The sequence below is a fragment of the Pantherophis guttatus genome, chromosome 1 (genome assembly GCF_059756535.1).
Source record: "Pantherophis guttatus breed Tessera chromosome 1, ASM5975653v1, whole genome shotgun sequence".
Lineage (NCBI taxonomy): Eukaryota > Metazoa > Chordata > Lepidosauria > Squamata > Colubridae > Pantherophis > Pantherophis guttatus.
This window is the reverse complement of record NC_142063.1, coordinates 98,501,112-98,513,622: the sequence shown is the minus strand read 5'-3', so window position 1 is coordinate 98,513,622 and position 12,511 is coordinate 98,501,112. Positions and strand designations below refer to the sequence as shown.

At 34.0% G+C, this 12,511-nt stretch overlaps 1 protein-coding gene across 6 annotated transcripts in view; it reads left to right on the top strand.

Moving 5' to 3' along the window:
• IPO7 (importin 7) overlaps window positions 1–12,511 on the top strand; it is a 43,552-nt gene that overhangs the window by 15,343 nt on the left and 15,698 nt on the right. For all 6 annotated transcript variants that reach the window (XM_034417063.3, XM_034417061.3, XM_087878891.1 and 3 more), the window contains exons 3-14: window positions 124–277; window positions 592–750; window positions 2,721–2,877; window positions 3,069–3,158; window positions 3,859–3,953; window positions 4,067–4,151; window positions 5,250–5,384; window positions 5,620–5,719; window positions 7,014–7,090; window positions 7,816–7,932; window positions 9,295–9,384; window positions 11,976–12,141. In XM_034417063.3, the coding sequence (XP_034272954.2) occupies window positions 124–277; window positions 592–750; window positions 2,721–2,877; window positions 3,069–3,158; window positions 3,859–3,953; window positions 4,067–4,151; window positions 5,250–5,384; window positions 5,620–5,719; window positions 7,014–7,090; window positions 7,816–7,932; window positions 9,295–9,384; window positions 11,976–12,141 (1,425 nt within the window). The remainder of the gene's footprint in view (window positions 1–123; window positions 278–591; window positions 751–2,720; window positions 2,878–3,068; window positions 3,159–3,858; window positions 3,954–4,066; window positions 4,152–5,249; window positions 5,385–5,619; window positions 5,720–7,013; window positions 7,091–7,815; window positions 7,933–9,294; window positions 9,385–11,975; window positions 12,142–12,511) is intronic.

Sequence of the window (12,511 nt, the reverse complement as noted above, 5' to 3'; positions counted from 1 at the left end):
AGTACTTTATAAAGTTCCATGTTCTGCTTGTGTGCTGGTTGTGACCTAATAGTTATGTCTATTAGATTATTACGGATGAATTATAATACAATTTTAGGGCATCTTAATACTGTTATTTGACAGGTGTTATATACTTGAAGAATATGATAACCCAGTATTGGCCTGACCGGGGAATTACTCCAGGGGATAACCCGCCTTACTCAATACCAGAAGAAGATAGACATTGTATTCGAGAGAATATTGTAGAAGCTATTATTCATTCTCCTGAACTGATCAGGTATATTTAAAGTTGTGGTCACAAAGTATTCTTGTTCCAAATGCATACTTAATTGGAGTACTTTTAGTCATACTAGAAAGTATAATACTGATACTATGCTCTTAAATTTATATTGGGGTAGGGAAATTCATGGGCATTACACAGTGTAATTGACAGAAGAGAATGCCTATTGTACTCTACTGTATTAAAATGCTGACACTCCTTGGTGTTCTCGGATCCTCAAATTGTATTTACATCTACTTCAAACATTAAACTGTTAATGTATAGAAACTCAAAATAGCAGTATTATTTGTAAAATATCTTATATGTTCCAGAGTACAGCTTACTACTTGCATACATCATATTATCAAGCATGATTATCCTACTCGTTGGACTGCTGTTGTTGAGAAAATTGGATTTTATCTTCAGTCTGATAATAGTGCCTGTTGGCTTGGAATACTCCTTTGTCTTTATCAACTTGTGAAGAACTATGAGTAAGTTACTATGTATTATGTATATATATGGTGTGCTTTATTTGTAATTCACATTACTGTTTTCTATACATTAGAGTTGTATGACCTTCTAGTCTGAATAAAACATGAAATTGAATTTATGATTGGATTTGACAGATTATCTGTTTACCTTTTGAGGTACAAGAGAAATGACTTTTTCATAAGGAATGTCTTCTACAATTGTAGACATAAACATGCAATACAGGTAATCCTTGCTTAGGGATTATTTGTTCAGCCACCTATCTGCCCATTGTTCTCACCCTGATTACCTGGGATGCAGTTTCAATGATACAAGCAAGCAAATTGATTCCCAGTTTGTCTCATGTTGTGGTTAGTTCTGAGCTGAACAACCTGCATAGTCCCCACTTAACAGTGGCAATAGGAATTGTCACTAAGTGAACAGGTCATATGATGACATGCTTAATGAGAGAAATTCAGTCCCACCTGCCATCTCTGCCCACCTGTGCATCTGCTGCAGAAGTTCAGCAAACTGCTAGATGACGGCAGAGATAAAAAGAGCTTTGGTGGCGCAGCAGACTAAAGTGCTGTTAAGTAGCACCAGCTGCCTGCAATTACTGCAAGTTCAAATCTCACCACGCTCAAAGTTGACTCAGCCTTCCATCCTTTCGACGTAGGTAAAATGAGGACCCGGATTGTGGGGGTAATAAGCTGACTGTATAAAAAAGAACACCGCTTAGGGGGGGGCGAAAGCCCTACTAAGCAGGTATATACAAAAGTATGAAGGCTATTGCTTGATGCATTGTAAGCCACCCTGAGTCTCCGGAGAAGGTAGCATATAAATTGAACCAATAATTAATTAATTAATTAATTAATTAATTAATTAATTTTGGTTTATATCTCTTTGCTGCTATCTATTGGTAATTTGGATTTTTAGAGCCCAGATAGAATATGCCTACTAAAATATGTATGCTTGCCTCTTTCGCAGATAATACTGAAATGCTACACCAGTTTTTCTCAATTTGACAACTTTTAGGTGTGTGGACTTCAACTCCCAATATGTGCTATTTCTGGGATTTGGTGTCAACACATCTTAAAGTTGTCAAATCTAAGAAACACTGCTACACTTCTAATTATTTGTATTTATATATGAATATGTTACTGTCTTTGTGTTTTTTATTAAGAAGAGTTAATTTTTACAGTGTTTCTCTCTCTCTCTTTTAATCCTTTAAAAGTCTTGACACCTGTGTAAATAATTTGGATGTTTGTCTGTGAAAATGTTCTGTGAAGATGCTTCCTCTTTGAATTGCTTCAAAAATTTCTCCCATATTAACTTGTACTATTTTTTAAAAAATATTGTTATTAAAAATTATGTCTTTAAGAAGTATCTAACCCACTCTCAGTTAAGGAATTATGTCAGATTATTTTAAAAATTTGATTTTTTTGCAGCCCAGAAAGTGTGCTGAACTGAGTTGAAGTAAGTCTGATTCTAGAGACTGGCCATGTATTGCAGAAATATTTTTCTTAAAGAATATCAGCTGTAAATGAAAACATTAAAGTGTGAAGTTGTATATGCTCAAACTTTTTCTCATCCATTAAGATACTCCCTAAATTGACAGAAGGAAAATTGTTGTGTGGGGGATTAGTTTAAATTCATTCCTTAAATTGACACCCAAAAACAATGAAAAAAATTGACCCAAACTAGTATCTGGTGGAGGCTACAAAAGAGGCATTGGACAAACTGCATTTATGTGATTGTAATAGTTTTCTCCTTATTCTTTTCCGTCGTGCATTTAAAAAGGAAAGACATACAGCAAGAACATCGTTATTTATGATAACGATGTATATCCAGAGAAATTAACAAGGTAGAGGTTTATTTGTTTCCTATGCAGTACTTTCTTTGGAAATAGGATAAAATTTCTTCATTTTTAATCGATGGTGGTTCTAATAGATTTTTAGTTTTTCTAAAATCAGCTCTTAACTATTTTTCAAAGATACAAAAAACCAGAAGAGAGGACTCCATTGATAGCAGCAATGCAACACTTCTTGCCTGTTCTGAAAGACCGTTTCATCCAGCTCCTTTCTGATCCGTCTGATCAATCTGTCCTTATCCAAAAACAGATCTTCAAAATATTTTATGCCCTTGTTCAGGTTTGTCCTTTTTACAGTTATGCTGTTTTAATCTTTACATACTGATTGGAACAATTATATATTGATGCTTAGCCAAGAAAGTGGATAATTTAAGAAATTAAATATCAAATGGATTTTCTCAGGTTGTTTATATCTTTGCTTAATTTATAATCATAACTTATTTTTGCTTTGCTCATAATTTTTCTCAACAGTATACATTACCCCTGGAGTTGATCAATCAGCAAAACCTAGCAGAATGGATAGAAATTTTGAAAACAGTTGTTGACCGAGATGTACCAGCTGTAAGTATTTACTTTATACAGACTGTGATTTATGTATATGACATTGTATGTGAGTTGGTTTTATGATTGAGTGTACAAATAAATGATATACACAGCTGTATTATTTTTATCTATAGATGATGTAAATTTTGGAGAATGGAATTCTAGTGACATTTATAGATTTCTCTCGCTTTTTTATAAGCATGTCCCTTGGACTTTTGAAAATTCAAAAGTAAAAGTTGCAGGCCGCTTTGTTATTTCTCTTTGTATCTTGCCATTCTAAATCTTTTGTTGAGTAAGAGAGTAAACATATTTATAGTAAGGGACGAGCATCCTATGGCCCCCATCTCCCTTTTCTCAACTTCAAGGCTTCCTCCAATAGTTAAAAACTGACAGCAATTTTTCTCACATTTTTGTGGTGGGAAACTTAAAAATTGTAATCTTAATATGATCCTAATTTTTTTAAAAAAACGCCCCAACCTACATCTATGGAGTATATACAAATAAAATAAACTCTTATCCTGTAGAGATGCAAGACAAGATCATCTGCTTTTGTGACATTTCTCTGTTGATTATAGCTGTCATCCGTCCCCCATAATTTTAAAGGTGATTCCTACCCATCAAAAGATGGTTCCCCCTATTTAATTAGATTTTAAAATAAAAGCCCAGAAGCATATTACATTATAAATTAATACTATAAATTTTAATTTGGCTTCAAAAGGAAACTCTCCAGGTGGATGAAGATGATAGGCCTGAATTGCCATGGTGGAAATGTAAGAAGTGGGCACTCCACATCTTAGCCAGACTTTTTGAAAGGTAACATTTTTCCCCCTCAAGATTCATTTTTAAGTATTCTAAATGTTATATTTTTGTTACATGTACATAATATATTACACTGTTATTTATTTTTTTTACTAATATTTCAATAGGTATGGAAGCCCTGGTAATGTTTCCAAGGAATACAATGAATTTGCTGAAGTTTTTTTAAAGGCATTTGCTGTTGGTATACAGCAGGTAGGATTTTTTTTCTTTATAATTTGGGTTTGATTGAGAATTAACTGATCCTTACTATCATTTTTTTTTATTTAAAAATTAAAAATCATTTAAACCTAAGTAGAAGGTGTTTGAAATAAAATTGGTAGTCTCTGTTTCTTTTTGCCAAATAGAATTTATTACTTCCTAGAGAACACAATTTCTTTAGTCAAAGGAATTAAATTCTGCCTTAGTTGATAAAAGAAGCATTTTAATGTTGATGTATATAATAAGTCAAATTCAAGCTCCCTGAGGCCAAATTCCTGGCATTCCAAGCAATTAGACTTTGCATACACTTTGCCATCTTTTTTCTCTGTATGTATTACCTTGTAGTACATAAAGCATTGCTTCATACTAAATGAGACAGTTCATTTGTATATAACATAATTTCACTCTGTCTTGTTTTGGGATAAGCTGTTGCACAGAAAAGAGTAAGAAATAGTAAGCCAAAGAATGTAAAAGAATGAAATGAGAAAATATAGCTGAAATATTTGGACTAGAAGACATCCAAGGTCCCTTCCAGCTCTATTCTGATTGAAATGTATTCACACCAATAACCACTCATTATACTTTCCTTCATACCTTTATATCTCTATAAACCATCCTAGTTTCCACCACATCCATACAGCTTTTCATGCATTGACCAAGTTTTTCAAACTTGTCTTCTTTTCAGGATCTCACCTCCATCCAGTCATAGCCTTTTTTTCCTCCTCCCTCTTAATTTATTTACTTTGTATTTGGTCACATTCATTCAGCCCTCATTTATTCTCGACCCTGCCTCATCTTTTTTATCACATACATTTCTCAAGTCACCAAATCTTACTTCACTTCACTTATGTTTCTCCTAGCATGTCTAATATCCACTTATCTAGCATATAAGCAGACAAGAGAATGCTGTTATATGTAGCTAGCTTCTTTTTCTTTTTTCTTTCTGCCGCTTCTTTCAGCAAACACTCACGGTTTGCCACTGATCACATGCTATATAATCATTCTATCTTAGCTGTGTGGAAAGCTGTTATCTAACACATTTTGGAAAACAGCTTAAATCTTTAGAAATAATTAATCAATCCATTTTCTTAGGTTTTGCTGAAAGTGTTATATCAATATAAAGAAAAGCAGTATATGGCTCCGAGAGTTCTACAGCAGACTTTGAACTATATCAATCAAGGGGTATCACATGCAGTTACTTGGAAAAATCTGAAACCTCATATTCAAGTAAGTTGTTTTTCCTGTTTTTTTGGAATGAAGCCTGCATAGCTAAATAATAAGTTATGATTTTTCCCCCCTGGAGCTCTGCTGTAGCAGAATTTGACTGAGTTTTAACTTGTGCTGATGAGTTTTACATTTTATTTTACCATTGACATTTCTAAATTTATTTGATATTGGAAGCCTCTCCCCCTTTTAAAAAAATTAAGAGCAGCCTATAAAAACAAATAATTTTTATTTGCAGGGAATTATCCAAGATGTTATCTTCCCATTGATGTGCTATACAGATGCAGATGAAGAGCTGTGGCAGGAAGACCCTTATGAATATATACGTATGAAATTTGGTAAGTGATTCAGAACTGACTAAATTTGCAGAGTGTTTTCGCAGCTCAGGAGTAATAGGTTCACAAATCACAATGTGTCTTGGTTGGCTTGTTCGGTTTGTACTTAATGTGATAAATACATTCAGTCATTATTTCAAACATTGTGGTTTTTAGAACATGGTTTATATTATATTGTGGTATAATTAGTAAACATTTCATCCCAGTTTTGCCAATCAAGGCTTTGCATAATATATGAAACAGATCAAGATCACAGTAGAATGCAAATGTCAGATATGTTAGAGAAATAGTTCAAAACCTATTTTCACTATTTAGATTTACTAGTAGTAGTTGTGACGTCTTATATGAGGCATGCAAGATGTAATGAGACAAATACTTTATGACCTTTCTTCCGTTTAGTAAGATTTTTCTGCTTTTGCAAGTTTCAATTGGTAACATTTCATTCTGTCCAGTAACTCCTCTTTCATGGCTCTTTGACAAGTTTCTTGTATTTAATTCTTATACTTTTAACACAGAAAGTTAGCTTGTGCCACTCTGTGTATCTTTCTTGCTTTACACTGACAAGCAACTGCTCTCCAGGGTCTTTCCCACCATCTGATCCTTTTAGGTGAAGATGTTAAGTAACGGACATGGGATCTTCTACATACAAAGTATAAATGCCGCCTCTGTCTAATACTCGTCCATCTTTTTACAGTCAATCCCTGAATTTAAACTTTTCAAAGTATAACATCAGCAACCCAGTTATATGTAGGAGAATCCTACTGTATCAGTGGAGTTTTACTGCATGGAATTTTGCATAGAACAAAAGCCTTAGGTTTATAAAATGTTGCAGGATCCATTTTGCATTTCTGTTTTCCAGCATACGTTTATTCTGTGCACTTAACTGACTTATGGAATTTTCTAAAATGACGTTGACTTGCCAGAGAACAAAATAATTTATATTGTTTTCTCAGCATGATCCAAGAAGAGGGTTTTTGTTTTAAAAGAAACTTTTTCACAAATCTCTGAAATTTCAGTCAGCATGGAATAATGAATATGTCCGAGGTGAATCTTAATAAATACAGTTTAGATGATGTTGAAATAATATTAATATGCAATATGTTGACTATTACACTATCTAAAATTATAGAAACATTACTCATTTTACAGCTTTGAGACATGCTTTATGGAAGTTCAGAATGGACATATCTAGTGGTTGATGATTACAAGAATCCTTTATATCTGATTTTGCTTTTTGTTTTGCATTAATTTCTGAATATTTCAAAAGGCAAATAATGTAAATTGTTTCTTTTAATAGATGTTTTTGAAGACTTCATTTCCCCCACAACTGCTGCACAAACGTTGTTGTTTACGGCATGTGGTAAAAGGAAAGAGGTATATTCCATAAAGATTACCTTAAATCCAAAAAAAAAGTTCTTTTTAAATCTCATATGTAGACTATTGGATGCTTTCCTTGGGAAGCTGCTTGTTGAAGGTTTTGAAGAAGTATTTCTTGTGGGCATCATGGGGCATACTCGGCTACTTTCCATAGAAACTGTGTGTGACAAGCAGTTTCCAATCTGCATGCTTGCACTATATTCATTAGTTTGTTGTCAGAATATGGCACTCTAGTGAAATAATTCAGTTTTGCTGACTACCTCTCACCACATCCCTAACATTGAAGTCCCAGCTGATTCATGTAAGATGCAGTGGTTGTACCATTGGCATTGTTATTACTGTATCAGGTTCTGACTCAAAGCATGACAGCCCCCAAAACTAGGAAAGACATGTCGTGAATCTTCCAACTGGATTTCTTTATTATTCCACATCAAAAAATCAAAATGTGTCTAAGGATTTTGGATTTTTCTTGTGAATAATTAGCTCTCCTGCAGTCAGTAGTGTATCTTTTCACTTTAACTGAATTCCCTAAAGACAGTTTTAATCCTGGTATCTTTATTACATTTAAGCATTTTCCTGCACAATATTTAGAAAAATTAAACATAGGCAGACGTATTAGGCATTAGGAGTTACTCAACTCATAATATTGGTTGAACCTTTTGATTGATTGATATAATTGTTTAATGAAATGTATCTGGGCATTTATTTTACTCTCATATTAGGTCCTGCAAAAAACAATGGGCTTTTGTTACCAAATCCTCACAGAGCCAAATGCAGATCCTCGTAAAAAAGATGGAGCATTGCATATGATTGGTTCTTTGGCTGAGATACTTCTGAAAGTAAGTAGAGTTTTGTTGATCCTTTAAAAGTCTTAAGATTTTTCTGCCTTATTTTCACTATAAATAGTCTTTGACTTATGACTGGTTGTTTAATGACTATTTGCAATCATGATGGCCTTAGAATATTTTTTTAGGGCTCCTTTTTTTTTTTACAGTTGGCAATGGCTACAGTAACTTCAGGCTGCTCAACCTTTATACACATATTAAGATTATGTGTTGGAATATATCCAACACATAATCTTAAAATGTTTGTTTTCCTGAAACTGGTAGCGGAAGGCTTGTACTTAATTAAGCAGCTACACTTTCCAAACACAACCACATGATCACTTGGGGCATATTTTCTAATTCAAAGGAATTAATCGCAGGGTGGATTTGATTTAAATTACGATTTAAAACATTTAAACTTAAGTGATTTAAACCATTTAAATCGCTAGTAAAGTGGCTTGATTTAAATAAACTCAATTTAAATCATAATTTTTAAAGAGCAATTGTCATCTCTGTCCTGCAGCGGCTCTTCTAACCTGCTGCTGACTCAACAACAGTCATAATATTGCAGAATATACAGCCTCATGCTACATAACTAAGCTCCATTTCATGCTGAATAAACCAAATTATTAATGTATCTTAAATAGAAAACTATCTTTAGATAGATTTTTACTCCAAAACCATTTTATTAAAATAAATTTGATAAAAATAAAAAAAATCCAATTTAAATTTTAAAAATCTGATTTTTTAATTTTTTTTTTTAAATAAATTTTTATCCATCCTGATTAATCATAAGAAACAGACCTTGTAAAATAGACATAAATTAATGGTCGTAGTGTGCTAAAGGCATGATATTTGTGTATTTATCACTATTCTATATTTAACAGAATAGAATATCTAGAATTATACCTCTTAAATTGTATCAGTTAATTTTGACTTTCAGACTCAGTAACAGATTTCTGTTTGAAATAATTCTTGCATGATTAGCTTTAGATACCTCTGTAATACATGAATCATTTACACCAGGGCTGTCAAACTCGCGGCCAGCAGGCCGATGCGTCACATGCTGGCCACGCACAGTTTAGCGAAGAGTAAAAAAGCAATATGTCACGTGACGATGCCATGATGATGAGAGTTTGACATTCCTGATTTACACTGTCTTTGTTTTATTTCAATAATTTAGGTAAAAGTTACTTATCTGTGATATACTGTTTTGGCCAAAGTCAGTATTAGTACTGTATTATGTATTAGTTTAGCAACTATTTAGCCCAGTTACTAACATTAATAGGATGGAAAAAATAAAAATATATTTTTGAAAAGTGAGTTATATATATAAAAAAAGAAACTGATCTACTTTTTGGAAAAATGTTTCAACAGAAAAAGATATACAAAGATCAGATGGAGTACATGTTGCAGAATCATGTGTTTCCTCTGTTCAGTAATGAGCTGGGCTACATGAGAGCAAGGGTAAGTACAAAGCTGGATCCAGACTTCTGGAAGTTTCTAGAATGTAAAGGAACACAAAGTTCCCTTAGTCTTACAAAAGTTGCAATGTGTAGTGATAGGAAATAGATGATTCTGATAAGCAATTTGATAATATATTTATTACATATGTTTGTATCCTACCTTGTTCAGGGATCCTATATGTTATACCATACCATAAAATATAATATGTAACATCTTGCAACTATAGTATATCTATCCCTTCCCCCAAAACATTTGCCTTCAAATAAGTAGTGCTGTCTATTTAGTCGTCTGAAAAAAACATTTCTTTCACAGCTTTCCAGAATGTAAATGTATTTGTGGGGTGTGTGTATATACAGGCTATATCCATTGAATGTTAAATAGGGAATCTATGGCATGTCTTTCTGGCCAACACATATGTGGGCAGATTTTATTTGGAGCAGATAGTCCTGCAAGTATAATGTAGAAGGCTTGCTCAGTGTTGATATTACAAATAGTCTTCAGGTTATGACCCTAATTGAGCCTGGAATTTCCATCTCTAAGCAAAGTGATCGTTAAGCAAAACATCACATGGTTGCACTGCTTAGCAATGGCAGTTCTGGCAGTTCCAGTTGAAGTCATTAAATGAGAACCTGTTGCAACTGTGACTTGTGGTCTCCTGTCAGCTTTCCCATTGGCTTTATTTGTCAGGAGCTGCCAGGGAAAGTTGAAAATAGCAATCAGGTTTTCTGTCTCTCCAAAGCTCCCACCCCAATACATGCCATTCCCAACTTGGTTCTTCTGAACCCCAAGCCTTGGTTCTTGCAGGGGATAATTTCAGGGGATCACTAAGCCAGAAGATGCCGACTCATTTCTGCCCTGCATAACTCCTCCCCTTCTCCCAATCTGCTTTTTTGGCCACCCTGCAGAGCATGGCCGAGACTAAGAGGCTGCTATATTCTGCTGTCACCACCTTGGGGAAATTGAAGTGGAGGCAGTTGGCGTTGGGCAGGAGAATATGACCCACAAATGTTGTGACAGTTGTAAATGCGGTCCAATTACCAAGCACCCAAATTTTGGTTAAAACAGTAAATTTCCATGACTGGAATGGATTTGAGCCTTCATCTCCCTGATCTACATCTTAAATATTACATCATGCTGGCTGACTGTGGGATACTGGAGAACTCAAGGTTGTAAGTCCATTTTTTCCAGCACCATTGTTATTGGCAGTCCACTGTGAGGATGCATTGCAATAAGTGCAAGGTTACAAGGACATGACTTTAATCTTGCTAAAGCCTCTTGGTCCAGAACTACAGTCAAAATTTTGAGTTCCATGAAATCCCATATCAGCCAGCATGATGTAATACTTAAGGTATAGGTCCAGGGAGATGAAGACTCAAATCCTTGGTAGAGCCTTGGTAGTACAGTGGTCTAAGGCACCCTGTTATTAAGCTGGTTATTAAGACCAGCTGCCTGCAATTACTGCAGGTTCGAATCTCGCCAAGGCTCAAGGTGGACTCAGCCTTCCATCCTTTCTAAGGTAGGTAAAATGAGGACCTAGTTATGGGGGCAATAAGCTGACTTTGTATAAATATACAAAAGAATGAAGGCTATTGCTTAGCGCATTGTAAGCCGCCCTGAGTCTCCGGAGAAGGGCGGCATATAAATCAAATTTTAAAAAAAAATAAAATCCATTCCAGTCATGGAAGTTTACCATCTAACTTTGGCCAGCCAAAGTTCAATTCAGCCTCATGACTGGAGATAAATAGAGATACTGCTTTGGGCTTTTGAAAAAAAGGTGAGATATACTGTACATTTAAACCAACAAATACATTTATTAATAATAGACTCATTCTTAAATTGCAAGGGCTGTTTTCAAGGGAAATAGACAAATGTAACTGTGGCCTGCCTGTTCTGCCTCCAGATGACCATTAGCTTTAATAACATTTTTCTATAACAAGGTTCTGTAATCTGTATTTATATAGCAAATATTACAGAATATTTAAATATTATCTAATTTTGTCTCCTGTAACAATTGTAAAATAATATTTTGAGTACCAAGAAAAATAGTTTTCTATAAAGATTATAGAATAAGATTTTTAGTATCAAGCAAGTTAGTATGTAAATTACATGCTAAATCTTTTTGCTGCTATAAAACCAGACTAATAATGGAATATTATAAAAAGTGAGACAGCTCTTAATGCACAATACTACCACAAAGTATATTGTTGAATTTTTTTAGGGACTTAAAAAGCTGATTGTGTAACCCTATCCCTGCTAAAAAAAATAAATACTGTAAGTGAGTTAAAGTAGCTGTAATTAGCAGTATGGTACATTTGCATTCTGTATTCCATCTCACGTACAATCTGCAGCCTTAGGACAAGTAGCAATTGTAATATTGATCTTGGCTGTCTAAAGACAAGTTTATCATTAACTAATCTACAAATTCTCAAAAATCACAGTGGGAAGGGAAATGAAAAAAGATTATCCAATGTGCTTGAAGCATTATATTTTTGCAGCTTTGACAGTTAATCCATGGAATAATTATATATATGTAGAGTAATATGCACGTTGACCATAATTAAATGTGTTTTATTGCATACCAACTTTACCAGGCTTGCTGGGTTCTCCATTATTTTTGTGAAGTTAAATTTAAGAGTGACCAGAACCTTCAGACAGCACTGGAGTTAACAAGAAGATGCCTGATTGATGATAGAGAAATGCCTGTTAAAGTGGAAGCTGCCATTGCACTGCAAGTTTTGATTAGTAATCAAGAGAGAGGTACATTTTCTTCTTTGTCAAAGAAGCTGAGAATCAGGAAATAAAATAAAAGCAAATGTGAAACAATTTGTCAGCTCAAAATTTCATTGCATGTAGTTATTTAAACAATAAAAGAAAAATAGCCAGACTTGTGATAAATCAGTATAGAAGATATCAATTATAATCAGCTATATTTATTTCTCTGTTGATTGTTTTATTATATAAATGCAAGTCACCACTTTACTTAAAATTATTTTAAAAGAAAATTATACCCTGTCTAGTTGCAGTTGTTAGAAGAAGCCAAATTCATACCTAGGTTATTTTCTCTCAGTATGTACACCATTCTTTCTGTGTCCAATCAATCCAAAGTGTTGGAATTGTAGATCCTGCC